The 19,247-nt window shown below is 38.1% G+C and overlaps 1 protein-coding gene across 1 annotated transcript in view; it reads right to left on the reverse strand.

Annotated features, from left to right (window-relative positions):
* Positions 1–19,247, reverse strand: part of PAPPA2 (pappalysin 2) — a 333,922-nt gene that overhangs the window by 149,916 nt on the left and 164,759 nt on the right. Inside the window, exons 10-12 of the mRNA XM_025285589.2 lie at positions 18,049–18,140; positions 13,560–13,753; positions 11,319–11,465 (exon numbers count right to left, since the gene is read on the reverse strand). Of these exons, the coding sequence (XP_025141374.2) occupies positions 11,319–11,465; positions 13,560–13,753; positions 18,049–18,140 (433 nt within the window). The remainder of the gene's footprint in view (positions 1–11,318; positions 11,466–13,559; positions 13,754–18,048; positions 18,141–19,247) is intronic.

The raw sequence follows: 19,247 nt of genomic DNA on the forward strand, positions 1-19,247 counted from the left end.
TTAAAATATGAATAAAGTAAAAAAGAAAGTTTGAAAGCATTTGAGAGCAACTAAGGCAGTCGGGACTGAAGAGACTCAAAAAGAAATCACATTGAAGGTAACCTAACATTCTGTGCCACTATTGCCACTGAGGTATTTTTCAAATTCTAAGCTATGAAGATTAAGAATATAAGAAGCAGGCAGATTAAAGGCCAAAAAACAGGCACATAGTGCTGAGGACATAGAAATTGTGCTTCAGAGACTATCAAGATGGAAGGCTCAATCCAAAGTTTTAGTTGAGACCCTTGAAGGGATGGGCCTTAGCAGAAAAGGAAATATGAAATGTATCAGGGCTCATTAATACAGAAGCACAGGTTGAGTCAACTGAAGTACTGATTAAATTAAGGTGCTGTTTCCCAAATCTTATTATACATTTTCTTAAAGAAAATCATCTTGAAGGGAAGATATTATTAGCTAGAGCCTATGTATTTCTTCAGTGTCTGATATTCAATTAAGACACTGTTCAGTAGGATAGTAGATACGCCTAAATGAATGAAAATTAAGGAAAAAAAACTAACATGAACAGACCTCCAGTCACCAATACATTACTATTATCAAACACAGGTTTTAAAATAATTGTGATTAGTATATTTTAGACAACAGTCTATTAGTATACAATAGACAACAGGATGGAGAATTTCAAAGAAAATGAGAACCTGTAGGGAAAATTAAATAGGTGTTCTAGAATTAAATGACTGAAATTAATAATAGTTTAACAACTGATTGTATGGAGTGAAAGTTGGGTTTAATGAAACAGAAGATACGTCAGCATAAAATAACCAGGCTTCAGCATGGGGAACAAAAGGAATGGAAAATAGAACAAAGAAAAAAGGAACAAATGATATACAGCAGAAAGTAATTTGGTGTTCAAAAAACAAAAGAGCAAGCAAGGACATTAAGCTATAGATTCAAGAAGCTTGATAAACTCTTCACCAGATATATGCAAAGAAAAACAGACTTAGGAACATTACAGTAAAACTGTTGAAGACAAAATATAAGAAGATTATGTTAAAAGCACCAGAGAATAAAAGACATTGCCTTCAAGGTAATATATATCAAATGTTCAGCTAACTTTCCAGAGAAAATATGTAGGTAAAAAGGCAATGAAATAACATCTTTAAACCAGTGAAAATTACAACTGGCCACCTAGAATTTTATACCAGGCAAAGATATACTTTGAAAATAAATGTCAAGGATATTTTCAGCTATACAAAAACTGGAAGAATTCACTGCCAGAAGATTCACATTAAAAATAATAATAAATGAATTTCTTCAAGCTAAATAAAAATGAAAAGCATAGAAATATAGAAAGGACCAAAGAACACTGGAGAAGGTCAATATTAGGTGACATTAAATCATTTTATCTTTAAAAAGCCAGGAAACAGAAAATAGAGACAAAGCATTCTAAGTTACTTATTGATTATGAAATTGTGAGAATACTAATTCATAGTAGACTCTAACCAGTTAAGTACACAGCTTGTGATCTATAGGGTAACAAAGATAGAGAATAAAAGTATTCTCTATCAACTATAGGGTAACAAAGATAGAGAATAAAAGTATTCTCTATCAACAAATTGATAGAATGGAAAATAAAATAATAAAAACACTTATTTAATCTAAGGGCTTCTCTAGTGGCTCAAAAAGGAGGGCATTGGGAAAGGAGTATGTCAAGGCTGTATATTGTCACCATGCTTATTTAACTTATATGCAGAGTACATCATGAGGAATGCGAGGCTGCATGAAGCACAAGCTGGAATCAAGATTGCCAGGAGAAATATCAATAACCTCAGATACGCAGATAACACCACACTCATGGCAGAAAGCAAAGAACTAAAGAGCCTGTTGTTGAAAGTGAAAGAGGAGAGTGAAAAAGCTGGCTTAAAACTCAACATTCAAAAAACAAGGATCATGGCATCCGGTCCTATCACTTCATGGGAAATAGATGGGGAAACAATGGAAAAGTGACACACTTTATTTTCTTGGGCTCCAAAATCACTGCAGATGGTGATTGCAGCCATGAAATTAAAAGATGCTTGCTCTTTGGAAGAAAAGCCACGACCAACCTAGACAGCATATTCAAAAGCAGAGACATTATTTGCTGACAAAGTTCCATCTAGTCAAAGCCATAGTTTTTCCAGTAGTCATGTATGGATGTGAGAGTTGGAATATAAAGAAAGCTGGGTGTTCATTGGAAGGACTGATGTTGAGGCTGAAACTCCAATACTTTGCCCACCTGATGTGAAGAGCTGACTCATTGGAAAAGACCCTGATGTTTGGAAAGATTGAGGGCAGGAGGATAAGGGGACAACAGAGGATGAGATGGTTGGATGACATCACTGACTCGATGGACATGGGATTGGGTGGATTCCGGGAGGTGATGGATAGGGAGGCTTGGTTGCAAAGAGTTGGACCTGACTGAGCGAATGAACTGAACTGAACTGAACTGAGCACCAAAGAATTGATGCTTTTGAACTGTTGTGTTGGAGAAGACTCTTGAGAGTCCCTTGGACTGCAAGGACATCCAACCAGTCCATCCTAAAGGAAATCAGTCCTGAATATTCATTGGAAGGACTAATGCTGAAGCTGAAACTCGTACTTTGGCCACCTGATGTGAAGAACTGACTCATTGGAAAAGACCCTGATGCTGGGAAAGACTGAAGGTAGGAGGAGAAGGGGACGACAGAGGATGACATGGTTGGATGGCATTACCAACTCAATGGACATGGGTTTGAGCAAGCTCAGGGAGTTGGTGATGGACAGGGAAGCCTGGCGTGCTGCAGTCCATGGGGTTGCAAAGAGTTGGACATGACGGAGTGACTGAACTGAGATGATTTAATCTAAAAAGGGCAAGAAATAGAAAAAAAACAGAGTATGAGGGAAAAGTGAGAAACAAATGATTCCCTGGTAAATATAAAACTGCTTAGTTGCTAAATTGTTTTTGACTCTTGTGACCCCATGCACTGTAGCTTGCCAAGCTCCTCTGTCCATGGGATTTCCCAGGCAAGAATATTAGAGTGGGATGCCATTTCCTTCCAAGGGACCTTCCTGATCCAGGGATCAAATCCACATCTCCTGCATTCCTGCACTGGCAGGCAGATTCTTTACCACTGAGTCACCAGGGAAGCATCATTAATTACATTAAATGTAATTGGACTAAATACTACAATTGGAAAATAAAGAATTTTAGATTTATATATATAGCAGTTTCTTAGATTTATTTATATTATTTGCATATATATAAAGATATGTTGATTTCAAACAAAGTATATTAAATATAATTGCACAGAAGGATTAAAATTAATAGAAGAGGAAACAATATGCAAACAAAAAAAGACACATCTATACTAATATTATACAAAGTTTATAGTGCAGCAAGAAATATTCTTAGAGATAGACATTTCTTAATGTTAAAAGAGATAATCCACAAGGAAGATATAGTTCAGTTCAGTTCAGTCACTCAGTCGTGTCCAACTCTTTGCAACCCCATGGACTGCAGCACGCCGGGCCTCCCTGTCCATCATCAACTCCCAGAGTTCACTCAGACTCATGTCCATTGAGTCGGTGATGCCATCCAGCCATCTCATCCTCTGTCGTCCCATTCTCCTCCTGCCCCCAGTCCCTCTCAGCATCAGAGTCTTTTCCAATGAGTCAGCTCTTCACATGAGGTAGCCAAAATATTGGAGTTTCAGCTTTAGCATCAGTCCTTCCAATGAACACCCAGGATTGATCTTTAGAATGGACTGGATATATCTTCTTGTAGTCCAAGGGACTCTCAAGAGTCTTCTCCAACACCACAGTTCAAAAGCATCAATTCTTTGGCACTCAGCTTTCTTCACAGTCCAACTCTCACATCCATACATGACCATTGGAAAAACCATAGCCTTGACTAGACGAACCTTTGTTGGCAAAGTAATGTCTCTGCTTTTCAATATGCTATCTAGGTTGGTCATAACTTTCCTTCCAAGGAGTAAGCATCTTTTAATTTCATGGCTGCAATCACCATCTGCAGTGATTTTGGAGCCCGCAAAAATAAAGTCTGACACTGTTTCCACTGTTTCCTCATCTATTTCCCATGAAGTGATGGGACCGGATGCCATGATCTTTGTTTTCTGAATGTTGAGCTTTAAGCCAACTTTTTCACTCTCCACTTTCACTTTCATCAAGAGGCTTTTCAGTTCCTCTTCACATTCTGCCATAAGGGTGGTGTCATCTGCATATCTGAGGTTATTGATATTTCTCCGGGCAATCTTGATTCCAGCTTGTGCTTCTTCCAGCCTAGCATTTCTCATGATGTACTCTGCATATAAGTTAAATAAGCAGGGTGACAATATACAGCCTTGACATACTCCTTTTCTTATTTGGAACCAGTCTGTTGTTCCATGTCCAGTTCTAACTGTTGCTTCCTGACCTGCATACAGGTTTCTCAAGAGGCAGGTCAGGTGGTCTGGTATTCCCATCTCTTTCAGAATTTTCCATAGTTTACTATGATCCACAAAGTCAAAGGCCTTGGCCTAGTCAATAAAGCAGAAATAGATGTTCTTCTAGAACTCTCTTGCTTTTTTGATGATCCAGCGGATGTTGGCAATTTGTTCTCCAGTTCCTCTGCCTTTTCTAAAACCAGCTTGAACATCTGGAAGTTCATGGTTCACGTATTGCTGAAGCCTGGCTTGCAGAATTTTGAGCATTACTTTACTAGCATGTGAGATGAGTGCAATTGTGCGGTAGTTTGAGCCTTCTTTGGCTTTGCCCTTCTTTGGGATTGGAATGAAAACTGACCTTTTCCAGTCCTGTGGCCACTGCTGAGTTTTCCAAATGTGCTGGCATATTGAGTGCAGCACATTCACAGCATCATCTCTCAGGATTTGAAATAGCTCAACTGGAATTCCATCACTTCCACTAGCTTTGTTTGTAGTGATGCTTTCTAAGGCCCACTTGACTTCACATTCCAGGATGTCTGGCTCTAGGTCAGTGATCACACCATCATGATTATCTTGGTCGTGAAGATCTTTTTTGTACAGTTCTTCTGTGTATTCTTGCCACCTCTTCTTAATATCTTCTGCTTCTGTTAGGTCCATACCATAGGAGCAACCCCACGTCCAAAGAGCTGTGGCTGCATAGGTGCAGGAGGGCTGAAAGGAGCTACTCCACGTTCAAGGTCAGAAGGGGCGGCAGTGAGGAGATACCCCTTGTCCAAGGTAAGAGAAACCCAAGTAAGACGGTAGGTGTTGTGAGACAGCATCAGAGGGCAGACACACTGAAACCATAATCACAGAAAACTAGCCAATCTGATCACATGGACCACAGCCTTGTCTAACTCAATGAAACTAAGCCATGCCATGTGGGGCCACCCAAGATGGGTGGGTCATGGTGGAGAGGTCTGACAGAATGTGGTCCACTGGAGAAGGGAATGGCAAACCACTTCAGTATTCTTGCCTTGAGAACCCCATGAACAGTATGAAAGGGCAAAATGATAGGATACTGAAAGAGGAACTCCCTGGGTCAGTAGGTGCCCAATATGCTACTGGAGATCAGTGGAGAAATAACTCCAGAAAGAATAAAGGGATGGAGCCAACCAAAAACAATACCCAGTTGTGGATGTGACTGGTGATAGAAGCAAGGTCCAATGCTGTAAAGAGCAATATTGCATAGGAACCTAGAATGTCAGGTCCATGAATCAAGGCAAATTGGAAGTGGTCAAACAGGAGATGGCAAGAGTGAATGTCAACATTCTAGGAATCAGCGAACTAAAATGGACTGGAATGGGTGTATTTAACTTAGATGACAATTATATCTACTACTGTGGGCAGGAATCCCTAAGAAGAAATGGAGTAGCCATCATGGTCAAGAAAAGAGTCCGAAATGCAGTACTTGGAGGCAATCTCAAAAATGACAAAATGATCTCTGTTCGTTTCCAAGGCAAACCATTCAATACCACGGTAATTGAAGCCTATGCCCCAACCAGTAATGCTGAAGAAGCTGAAGTTGACGGTTCTATGAAGACCTACAAGACCTTCTAGAACTAACACCCCAAAAAAGATGTCCTTTTCATTATAGGGGACTGGAATGCAAAAGTAGGAAGTCAAGAAACACCTGGAGTAACAGGCAAATTTGGCCTCTGAGTATGGCATGACGCAAGGCAAAGGCTAATAGAGTTTTGCCAAGAGAATGCACTGGTCATAGCAAACACCCTCTTCCAACAACACAAGAGAAGACTCTACAAATGGACATCACCAGATGGTCAACACCGAAATCAGACTGATTATATTCTTTGCAGCCAAAGATGGAGAAGCTCTATACAGTCAGCAAAAACAAGACTGGGAGCTGACTGTGGCTCAGATCATCAACTCCTTATTGCCAAATTCAGACTTAAATTGAAGAAAGTGGGGAAAACCACTAGACCATTCAGGTATGACCTAAATCAAATCCCTAAGATTATACCGTGGAAGTGAGAAACAGATTTAAGGGACTAGATCTGATAGATAGAGTGCCTGATGAACTATGGATGGAAGTTCGTGACATTGTACAGGAGACAGGGATCAAGGCCATCCCCATGGAAAAGAAATGCAAAAAAGCAAAATGGTTGTCTGGGGAGGCCTTACAAATAGCTGTGAAAAGAAGAGAAGTGAAAAGCAAAGGAGAAAAGGAATGATATAAGCATCTGAATGCAGAGTTCCAAAGAATAGCAAGGAGAGATAAGAAAGCCTTCCTCAGCGATCAATGCAAAGAAATTGAGGAAAACAACAGAATTGGAAAAATACAGTAAGTTCTAAAATCATCTACTGACAGTAGTTTCATTTTATGTAGTTTCTGTATACACAAATATCAGTTATCACAATTTAGTTATATAATACCAGATAATGTGATTCAAATTTCAACTAGCAAAAAGTATTAACTGTAACTGCAGAAAGTATAAACTCCACGAATAGTCCTCCATATCACCATATAAATAACCAATGAGAATCATGATAAAGTGACCAATTACATCTCTTCATTCAAATTGTCATTGATTGGTCCCTGTGTACCTGTTATTTTGTTCACACAGAGACAGAAAAATGTGCAGCTGCATTGTCTCATCTCCCACTGACATATTACCCACATGACATTTTACAAAAATGGATAATCAAAAGAAGGGATATCTAGGAAAGATGAAAGTGCAGCAAAGAAATAAAAAATTATAATGCTGGAGGTGAAATTTGAATGAAAGGTAAATAGAATTATAGATGAAATAATTGGGTATGGGAATGCTGCTGCTGCTGCCATTTGAGAGACTCTGTATTTGCAGCCAGAGGAACTTAGTGAAAATGAAATTATCAGAAAAAAGGAGTAAAGTGGTTGTGACAAAAAGGATAAAGATGTCCCACAGGAAATGATGCCAAGAAAAAATTCATATCAAAAGAACTCTCAGAGATGTTTCATAACATTGAAAGTGTAAAGTACCATAAAGTATTAGAAGATAATCAAACTTGGAAAGGAATATTACAATTCACAATGGCATAGAAAAATGCTTGCTTTGTAATATAAGTCAAATGATGCAAAAAAAAGGCAAGATTTGTTAAAACTATGCTTGTAAAGTTTTTTTACAGAGAAATGAAACACTAATTCTCTGCAATGTTTTAAATTATAATGAGTTAAATTTTACTATTTTTTCATTTTATTTCACATATACTTCTAAAAATAAAAGTTTTTAATGTTGTGACAAAAATATCATGTAACAATTATAATTTTCACCATTGGTTATTTAGCTTGCTTTGTACAGTTTTAGGATACATGGTCATTTTGTATTTCCACGCTACAAAGTGAGAATTGCCTGAATATTTAATAATAGTCTCAAAATGTAAATAAATCAATGCATAGATCAACAACTGGCAAAAATAAAAGAGAAACAGGCAAATTTAAGATTATGGTAAGAAAGTCTAACACATGTATCTCAGTAACTGGTGGAAAGAGTATCAAGGAAAATATACAATATGGGAAATTTTAACAATATGATGGATGAACTTGATCTATGTTAAATATATAGAATGCTATATCCAACTATTTCAGACTACATATTTCTTTCAAAGTACATGTAATATTTATCAATATTAACCATATTGTTGTTGTTTAGTCAGTAAGTTGTATCTAACTCTTTTGTTACCCTATGGACTGTAACCTGCCAGGTTCCTCTATCCATGGGATTTTCCAGGCAAGAATACTGGAGAAGGCGGCCATTTCCTTCTCCGGGGATCTTCCCAAACCTGGGATCGAACCTGCATCTCCTATTTGGCAGGCGGATTCTTTACCACTGAGCCACCAGGGAAGCCCAGTTAACCATATGTTTTTCCATAATTCAAAGGTCAACAAATTAAAAAGGCTTGACATCATACCAAATATAATCTTTGAGCACAGAAGACTCTAGCTATAAATCAAAACCAAAAAAATTAATAATTTCCAAACAAATGTTTGGACGTTCATCAGCATATTTATATATAACTCAGGGATCAAAAAAGTAGTCAAATAAAAATTAGAAAATATGTTTGAACTGAATGATAATAGAAATAAGACATATGAAATGTAATATGTTGCAAAAGTCACATTTAGAAAGAAACTTGCCACCTTAATGTTTATATTTTAAAAAGAAAGAAGCTAAAAATTAATGATCTAAGCATCATCTCAAGAGCAAATTAAATGTAAACATAAAAAGAGGCAATAATGAAAATAAGAGCACACATGTATGCTACTTTCATTATTTCCTTCCTTTTATGTTTACATATGTGTATTTATGTATATATGTATATATATAAGCATACATATATACACACATGTATAATCTTTGGTTCTATAAAAACATTAATGAAAAATTAATATAACTGTTAAGTCTTTAGCAATACTAAGCAAAAAAATAAAAGAGAGAAGCCAACAATTAGCCATAGAATAACTAAAAAAAGTCCTAGGGAATATAGAAATATACAAAATAAGAGAGCATTATGAAAAACTTAATGCCAACAAATTCAAAATTTTAGGAAAAAAATGGACAAATTATTTGGGAAAAAAAATTACTTCTTCCAAAGTTAACCTAAGAAGAAATAGAAAGCCCCAATTCTGCAATATTTGGCTTAAGATTTTAACATATATTTAAATATTTTCCTCAAAGAAAATACCAGACTCAGATAGCTTTACTGATGAAGTCCATGAAAATTTAACACCAACCTTTCTCAAAATATTCCAGAAAACTGGGGAATAAAGGAAACTTACTCTAGGAGTCAAACCTGGCCTTCATCATAAACCTGACAAGATAGTAAAATTTTTCTTTTTTAATGTAGGGACCAAGCTCTAATGAATATAAATGAAAAAACACTTAATATATTCACAAAAAGGATCCAAAACTATTGGCAAAGGATTATACATTGCCTTCAAGTTGTTATTTTGGTGGCTCAGATGATTAAGAATCTGCTTGCAATGCAGGAGACCCAGGTTTGATCCCTGGGTCAGGAAGATCCCTAGAGAAGAAAATGGCTACCCACTCCAGTATTCTTGCCTGGAGAATTCCATGGACAGAAGAGCCTGGTGGGCTACAGTCCACGGGGTCACAAAGAATCAGACATGACCGAGCAACTAACACTTTCACTTTCAATGGTGGTTCTAGTTCTAGGGGGAAAAAAATCTTGATCCCTACCTCACACAATATGGAAAAATTCCAGAGGATTGTAGATCTATATATAAAAGGTGAAACAACAACATTTCTAGAAGATAACATAGGAAAGTATTTCTTTGTGGTAAGCAAAGACTTCTTAATATAGTACACGATTAGCACTAACCATAAAGAAAAAGAAAAATAAATTGGATTGTGGTAAAATTTAGAACTCTTTATCAAATATACCATTAAGAGTAAAAAAAAAAAAGTAAGCCATGGAATGCTGGAAAATATTAAATAATATACATCTGAAATATGATTTATATATTCCAAAAATTGTAAAGAAATCATATAAATTAAGAAGAAAATGACAGTCCAATAGAAAATTGAGCAAAACACTTGAATAAACCCTTCAGAAAAAAAGAGGGAGAAAGGATATATCAATACAAATGGTCGATATACATATAAAGATTACAACTTCATTAGTCAAAATGTAAATGTAAATTGAAACCATAGGGAGGTACATTTACATACTTAATGGTTAAAATTAAGACTTAAAATACCAAGTAATCAGTAAAAATATAAAGCAATTGCCTCATAAGCCTCTGTTGGGAGTATAAACTAGTATAACCAAGTGGAACACCATTTGGTATTATCTACTAAAGCTGATCATCTGTCTAATTACTATCTAGCAGTTCCAAATATTGGAGAAGGCAATGGCACCCCACTCCAGTACTCTTGCCTGGAAAATCCCATGGGTGGAGGAGCTGGTAGGCTGCAGTCCATGGGGTCGCTGAGGGTCGGACACGACTGACCGACTTCACTTTCACTTTTCACTTTTATGCATTGGAGAAGGAAATGGCAACCCACTCCAGTGTTCTTGCCTGGAGAATTCCAGGGACGGGGGAGCCTGGTGGGCTTCCATCTCTGGGGTCGCACAGAGTCGGACACGACTCAAGTGACTTAGCAGCAATTCCAAATATACCCAACTGTCTGTATACATTCACCAAAAGAAATGTACAGAAGTGTTTATAGCAGAACTATTTGTAATATACAATAGAGAAAAATTAGAAATAAACAAAAGGTTCATTACTATGATTAATTAGAGTATGGCCCATTGATGCACTGGAATTCTGCTCCACAGTGGACATGAACACTACTGCTAAGTATAGCAGTCTGAATGAATCCCAGAGATAGAATGCTGAGTAAGAAAGAATCAGACACAAATACTACAGACTGTCAAATTTTTCACATAAAATACAAACAGGTAAAACTAATCTTTGGTGATAAAAGGAAAAATAGTAGATACCTCTGTAGTATAAAGAGAGGGAGAATGACAGAGCCTTTTGGGGGTGATGTTAATTTTCTGTTTTTTGATCTCTGTGGTGGTTAGAGAGGATGTTTACTTTGTAAAAATTTATCAATCCTTTCTGATTTTTGCACTTTTCTATATGTGTATTACACTTTGATAGAGTGATTGCTTATAAAGAAAAGTCCAACATTCAAAAAGAAATGAAAATAAATTCAAAACATAAAAACTTTTAGATGACAAAAGGAAATTTCCTGACATTCCAATGTATCATTTATACACACACACACACACACACACACACACACATGCACAATCTATCCAGTTTTCACAAAAAAAAACATTTGGGTCACTTACTTTGAGCCAAACCTCATCCTCTCTCTGCAGGCTACCTTTTGGCTGCTTACTCTCTTCATCTTCAGGTCCATTTCCACTGGGGACACAGGGAAACCAGCCAATTATGGGTCGGTGCTCTGGTAAATCTAGACGGTATGATGTGCAAACCTGAAATGCAATTTCAACCAAAAATTAGACATGAAGGGTGAGAGATAAGTGAAGATAATGAAACTCCCAGCTCAAAATCAAAGTTTTCCTCTTTCTGAATGCCTCATGATGACATTATTGGCAGAAAACTTTTCTCAAGGTAGAATGTCTCAGTGCTCTCTCTTAGCCTCAATAACCAACTTACCAGGGAGGAAGAACACACGTGACAACTTACAGCCCATCGGTGGTCCAGGGACCTTGCTCAAAGAATTCTCCTGGCACGTTTCAGACAACTGCTCCTAGGATTAGTTAGGGAAATCTGTCCAAGATGATGATTCTGTCCTTACCAGGAAGGATCTACTGGCCCAGGAGTGAGACAACCGAGTCAAGGAAACACTAAGATGGGAAAAGGAGCCAGGAAAGAGAAATTCCAGAAAATTTTTCCCATTTCACTTGGGGAAGACAGACAAGCTAGACTAAAAGCCGCTTTAGAGAGCTGTTACTAACTCAGAATCACCTAACTTTCCTAACTTCCTACCACTGGGCATCAGAATTCTTGAGAAAGATGCCTTCAGAATTAGCTAAAGGAGAGAGACAGGCATGGCTAATTGGCTGTCCATATCCATACCTCCCTCTTTCTTATTAACAAATTCTAATCTTGGTCAAGGTGACAGTGTATCCAGCTCTAAATGCTCATCTCCTCAGGGTCCCTTACAGCTAAGGCTGGTAAAGTGACCTGGATCTGAACAATGGGATGTTGGTAGATGCCTATACTTCTGGAACAGCTCCCATTTTGCCACTAAAAACAGACTCAGCTCGCATGCATTTATTTCCCTTTGACCTTCCCTCTTCTTCCTGCTTGAAATAATGACTTCACACCTGGAGGGCAGTAGTCATCTCATGAGCTTGAGGAAGAAAACTGCAAGTCAAGTGTGGAAAGAGCCGAAATCTCAGAGACACTTGGGTCCTTGATGAGTTCCTTGACCTGGACCACTAGCCTTGGCTAGTTCCTCAGTCTCTTGGGCTGTCTCCTCAAGACCAAAAACCAATGATTTGCCTCTGGCCTAAAATACCTAGAGAGCTATTAACAAATCTTACTTCTGTCAAAAATGACTGTATTACTTATTGTTATAAAGCATGGAAGAGTATATTTGGCAATGGAAATATCTAGAATAGCATTCAAAAACCAAAGCCCTTAATCTTTGGGTTTCCCTGATGACTCAGACAGTAAAGAATCCACCTGCATGGCAGGAGAACCATGTTCTATCCCTGGGTTGGGAAGATCCCCTGGAGGAGGGAATGGCAACCCACTCCAGTGTCTTGCCTCCCACAGACAGAGGAGCCCAATGGGCTATAGTCCATGGGGTTGCAAAGAGTCGGACACAACTGAACAATTAACACTTTCACTTTTTTCACTTAATCTTCTTTTAGGTATTTATAATTCACAGAAGTCAGTCCTCAAAGCTCTCGGAAGATCTTCTATTTACTTAGGTAGATATTCATGGAAAATTGTGTGCCTATGGATTTGATTTTAGTACTAATTCTAGAAAGTCTTTAATAATAATGATTTTTAAATCAAATTATATTTTGATCTTTAATATATATTTTAAATTTCATTTGATCCTTGCAATAAACCTTGAGTTAAATGCAAAAGATTTACATATGAGATAATTGGGGCCCAGAGAAGTTAAGTGACTTGCCAAATGTCACTTAGTAATAATCATAATGATACTGATAGATCCAACAGTGTCATCCAAGTATTCTGACTTTACTGCTCATTTATCTTCTTTCAAGATAAATTCTTCCAAACTCAAAGCCCAAGTGTAATTTCTGACATGCAGATTATAAGGCTAATTTTGAGATGCTTTTGTGTACTTTTCAGTCAGTTATTGCATAGTCAAAGGTTCCTAGATGAAAACTAGTGAAGGTAAGTGGGCTGAGGGTGGGGGAGGAGATTTAACTGATAGCCTAGAAGCTTTTCATTTAACATTATTTTACTCTGAGTTCATTAACTAAATTTGGCGTCAAAGTTAGGAGAAAAAAATGTAAGCTCAAGGTCAGTATCTGGGGGAATCACTTAACAATTTTGTTTACCCTTGACTAGTCTTAACTTACCATGGAATGAGGTGCTCCAGTTACCAAGGAAGCAGGACATTTCTTCTTGTCTTCATGAGAAGAAAAAGCTTGGGTAGCCCACTGATCCAGGTATCCTTTGGGAGTATAGAGGCCACAGTCTACAATGCTGGTTTCCTTCTCAAAAGGCTCACATATTCCATCTCCCTCATGTATATAGCACAGGCTTGGTTCCCCTGTCAAGAAACATTGTTTGACATTTGAAAAGGTATTTTTATATAAGTAAAAATAATTACATTTTTACTCCAGCCGCTAGAGAGGATCCTATAACTACTAACCAGTCTAATGCCCACCTCAAACATATAGATATCATACCCCTAAATAAGGATACTTTTTCATGGGGAGAAGGGTAAAATCCATTGAGATAATAAAAAGTCTACAAAGTGGGTGGGGTTAGGGGAGAAGGAACAGGAAGGAAAAAAGCAGCTGTGGGGTGGATATAGAAAGAAACTTTGAGGAATCATTGAGCAAAGTACTAGGGGAAGCTAGGTAAAAGAATAAAGGAGATTTAAATAGATGGTAGGATGTGATATATACTTAGAACCTCATCATAGTCTTTGAAATTTTAAATAAAACATTTAAGGGATTTGTTTTCAATTACATTTTTGCTGATGTATTTCTTCAGTTAACCATGCAATTTGCTCTTAAATGGACAATATGGGCTCCAGGTTTATAAGGGTTACACATCTATTATTGTCTTACAATAACCATGTGAGGTATGTATTTTTTGTTTGTTTCATCAATAGACAATCTGAGACTCCATGATTATAAGTGATTTGTCAGAGTTCCCTTGATGCAGAAGCAGTATTGCTTGGCTTTGAGCCAGGCTTACAGGAAGCAGGTTCAGGGGCTTTCTCTTACTCCACAGTACCTCAACCAAGGCAGAGAGACTGTCTTCAGGAGCATATGTGTGAGTAATGAACACATGAGAAGAATCACTGGGCCTGTAAAGCAAGCTATAATTCCTTGGACAAGGTCCTTACTTGCTTGTAGGATAACTTCTACTACATGGATAGTCCTCACTAACTATAGATATATAAACTGCGTGGGTTTACGTATCTTCAGTAACTTCAGTAAACTTCAGTCATGTCCAACTCTTGGGGACCCTATGGACTGTAGCCTGCTCTGTCCATGTAGGCTCCTCTGTCTATGGGATTCTCCAGGTAGGAATATGGAGTGAGTTGCCATGCCCTCCTCCAGGGGATTGTCATGGCCCAGGAATCAAACCCATGTCTCCTGTGTCTCCTGCATTGCAGGCAGATTCTTTACCCCTGAGCCACTTGATATGAAACTTAGCTTTCTTCAAATGTAAAAACTTGAGATGCAGTTATAAAGCCATTTATTTATTATTATTGCCCTGTCTACCCCTATTAGTAACACAATTCTAATTCTTCATTTCTACCTAAAATAATAGGACATGAAAATAAGATCAAGATTTAAAATAGATCAACCCATAGGTACATGGGCTTTCCAGGTGGCACTAGTGGTAAAGAACCCACCTGCCAACGCAGGAGATATAAAAGGCACCAATGTGATCCCTGGGTTGGGAAGATCCCCTGGAGAAGGACATGGCAACCCACTCCAGCATTCTTCCCTAGAGAATCCCATGGACAAAGGAGCCTGGCAGGCTATAGAACGTATGGTCACAAAGAGTCAGACACAACTAAAGCGACTGCATAGGTACCCATTCAGTAACATCACTAAAATTAACTGTTTCTATTCCATTCTTTTAATTTTAAATTCTTTACAGAAATACCACAGGACTGCTTCAGTAATTTTTCAGCTGTTCATCGACATGTAGTTACTAATTATTTTCCTTAATAATCTCTTCAAGTCAAAGACCCTTCTCTAGTACTAATCTACCTCTACTTGCTAGGAGTATGCTCCTGTTCCGAGGACTTGGTTCTGAGCCTATTTTGGGTTTTCAACTCCTGTATGCCATTAAATCCAAGGCCTTTCTAAGTTACTCCCCAAAGCCAATATATGTGTATTTGGAATGACTTTTCCATGATTGTTCCATATATATATATATATATATATATATATACATGCATATATATGTATAGTTTATATGTTTGTATACTTTATATAGATATATACATATATTCATATATATGCATGTATGTAGAGTTTATATGTATGTGCATATTTTGAATATACACATATGTACATATGAATGTGTTTGTTTTATAATATATATTTTATGACATTTTTATAATATGCATATGTATACATGTCTTATTTTTCTATATAATCCAGTGACAGTCTCTCCTTGCTTCTTCTCTATTTTTTGTTTACCATCAACTTAAAAATTTTGCTTCTGTTTCTTCAAATCAATGCAAAAATAGCAGACCACTTTTATAACACATTTCACAATGGTTCCTTCAAACTTAGTCTCTTGAGAAATGATGGAACAGAACTATATGCTTAGCATATGCTATGAGCTTTAGAGCTATATGCTATAGAACTAAATACTATGAGCATATTACTAACTGAAATAAATATCTAGCTGTAGAACAGACCATTTTAACTTTGCCATGTAAAGCTAAAATAATTTAACTATGATCTTCCTGGAGTTGGAGGGTAAAGGAATATGAACCAAATTTAATGGAATTAAATGTGATGGAAGCAAAGTAAGGTCCGCTTTTAAGACAGATGAGATGAACTGCAGTGGCAAAGGCTGTGTGTGTGTTTGTATGTGTGTGTGTGTGTGTGTGTGTGTATCATGAGCCCATTATGTGAAAAAAGGAATGATGCAAACAGAGCTGGCATTAACAAATACTGGTATACAGAAGAGGGGAGGTAATCGGTTCAGTGTATTTTACACAGCCAGACCATATCTGGAGTATTGAATTCCTTTCTGGGCATTGACCACAGGAAGCATGCCAAGTTAGGGTAAATAGGAAAGGGCCTGGAAACCTAATCACATCAGGGGATGTTTGGACTGGAAAGCAGAATAATGGGGAGGCATTTCAAATATCTGAATGGTAGTCAAATAAAACAGGGGAAAAAAATGTATCCTCTGTAGTTTCATAGCAAGGAAAAAGCACTTGATTAAGAATTAGGAAAGCTGAGTTCCAGTGCTGGCTTTGTAGACACTTCATTATATGCCCATGGACAAGTCACTAAAATGCTCTGAACATCAGTTTCCAAACTAGAAAGGGGGATAAGAATTTTATAATAGATAAAGCCACTTTTAAACAGAATGGTCTTTCAAGGTGCAATCTTTATGGCTAGAGGCATATAAGAAAAGCTCGAGAACTGATATAGCAATTTCTATAAGGGAAAGAGGCTGGACATATGAAGGGATCAGGGTCTCTATTAGACTTGTGGTATACAGAGGGCACTGAACATATTTTGTTATATGGATAGATGTAAGACCACTAAGATTTTATAATTTTATTATTCTGCTCAGGAAAGCAGGAGCATTTGTATGTTCTTTGTAGTATTTAATACCTTAATAAATTATATATAATTATAATCATATCCAACTTTGTCTTGAAATTTAGAAACATTAAAATATTGTTAAATGCACTGCTTTTAAAAATAACCTTGCTGAGTAAATATGTTCCACAGAATTACTTCAATGTATGCACATAGGAGGGCTTCCCTGATGGCTCAGATGGTAAAGAATCCGCCTGCAATGCAGGAGACCCAGATTCGATCCCTGGGTCGGGAAGATCCCCTGGAGAAGGGAAAGGCTACCCACTCCAGTGTTCTTGCCTGGAGAGTTCCATGGACAGAGGAGCCTGGCAGGAGACAGCCCATGGGGTCACAAAGAGCTGGACCTGATTGAGCAACTAAGCGTGCATGCTCATAGGAATGAAAAAATAATCTACAAAGAAGCCTGTTGATGGCTTTAATCAAAATCAGGGAAAGTGTTCTGGAGGGCCTTCCTGTGTGGCGAGAGTCTAGAGTCAATGGCACCTAGCAATAACATTACCAGTGATATTCCCAGATTAAGAAATTCTGTGTGTCACTCTTCATAATCTTATCTACTAAACACAGACACCAAGAGATATCTTGTACTCTCTTTGGCTTAAAACATGTCCCACCATAATTTTTATGTTGAATCTGTGATTGTGCTACTTGGCTGACAGTCTGATGTTAGACATGAGGACCCAAGAGCAATCTTTGGTAACATTAATCTAGGAGGCCAGGTAACTTAGTAGTTTAACATGTGGATTTGCTTCCCTGGTTCAAATCCTGACTTCATCACTGCCAGCTGTGTAAGAGAAAGCAAGTTATTTAAGCTCTCTGTGCCTCTGTTTAGTCTCCTTATATTTATTGTAGGGATTAAACAGGATAATATACGTGAAACAGTTATTGCCGGGCACATAACAGACACAGCAAATGTTATCATTATTACCACTAAATTACACATTGCCAGATATCAAGGGCTCACAAGAGTAAGAATTGGAGACACCTCCAAATATAGGATATAAGCCTGGGCAGGTGTTCCTAAACTCACCTACACAGTTGAAACCTTCCTCTAACTCACATGCCCTTGAGCAGCCGTCTCCATTCAAAAGGTCTCCATCATCACACTCTTCTCCCAGGTTTCTACAAGGTAAAAGTATACATTCTGATATACAAACATACACACTTGTATACATAAAATGATTTTTCTCTTTTAGTTAACATCATTAAAAAAAATATTTAGTTAGTTTTGGTTGCTGTGCCGGCTTTTCTCTAGTTTCAGGGAGCAGGGGCTACTCTCTTGGTGTGGTGTGTGGGTTTCTCATTGCAGTGGCTTCTCTCATTGTAGATCACAGGGTCTAGGGTGCGAGGGCTTCCATAGTTGCAGCTCCCAGGATCTAGAGTACAGGCTCAATAGTTGTGGCACGTGGGCTTAGTTGCCCTGAGGTATATGGGATCTTCCTGGATCAGGGAACCCATGATCTCCCATGAACCCATGAACCATGTCTCCTGCATTGGCAGGCAGGGCCTTCCAATGTCGCAAGAACAAAGTATGACACTCTATAGAGAGGTGATATAGGCAGAGTTTAAAGGAACATTTTGATAAGGAGCTTTGTGAAGCCCAGTAGCCAAGCAGGTGTCACTACAGATGAAGCTGTTTCAAGGCTCAGGCTAGAATGTACAATGTCAGATTAGGAAGATGGCCCTTATCTTGTTCTGCCCCCAGAACCCCAGACAGATGTGGCATCCTGGGACATCAGAACCTTCATTGGAGGACTGCTGTAGGAGATGTTACAACATAAGATCAAATGTTTTGTTCAAGCAGGGCTCTGTCTGGGTAGTAATGGTCACCTAGTCCTGCAGACACCTTAATTAGTGGGCAGCAGGTTTAAAATGAGGTAGCCATGGAAAACATCAACAACAACCAGATTTGTTCTGTGCACACGTTGAGTCATCCCTAGGTGATAGGGACAAAAGTGAAAGTGAAGTCACTCAGTCGCATCCAACTCTTTGCGACCCCATGGACTGTAGTCCTCCAGGCCTCTCCATCCATGGAATTTTCCAGGCAAGACTACTGGGGTGGGTTGCCATTTCCTTCTCCAGAAGATCTTCCTGACCCAGGGATCAAACTGAGGTCTCCTGCATTGCAGGCCGACACTTTACTGTCTGAGCCACCAGGGAAGCTCAAAATAGGGACAAAGTTGGTGATTAAGTAGTTAATTCCACTAGGGGATTGTATGTAGAAAAATA

This window comes from Bubalus bubalis, chromosome 5 (genome assembly GCF_019923935.1).
Source record: "Bubalus bubalis isolate 160015118507 breed Murrah chromosome 5, NDDB_SH_1, whole genome shotgun sequence".
NCBI classification, from domain to species: domain Eukaryota; kingdom Metazoa; phylum Chordata; class Mammalia; order Artiodactyla; family Bovidae; genus Bubalus; species Bubalus bubalis.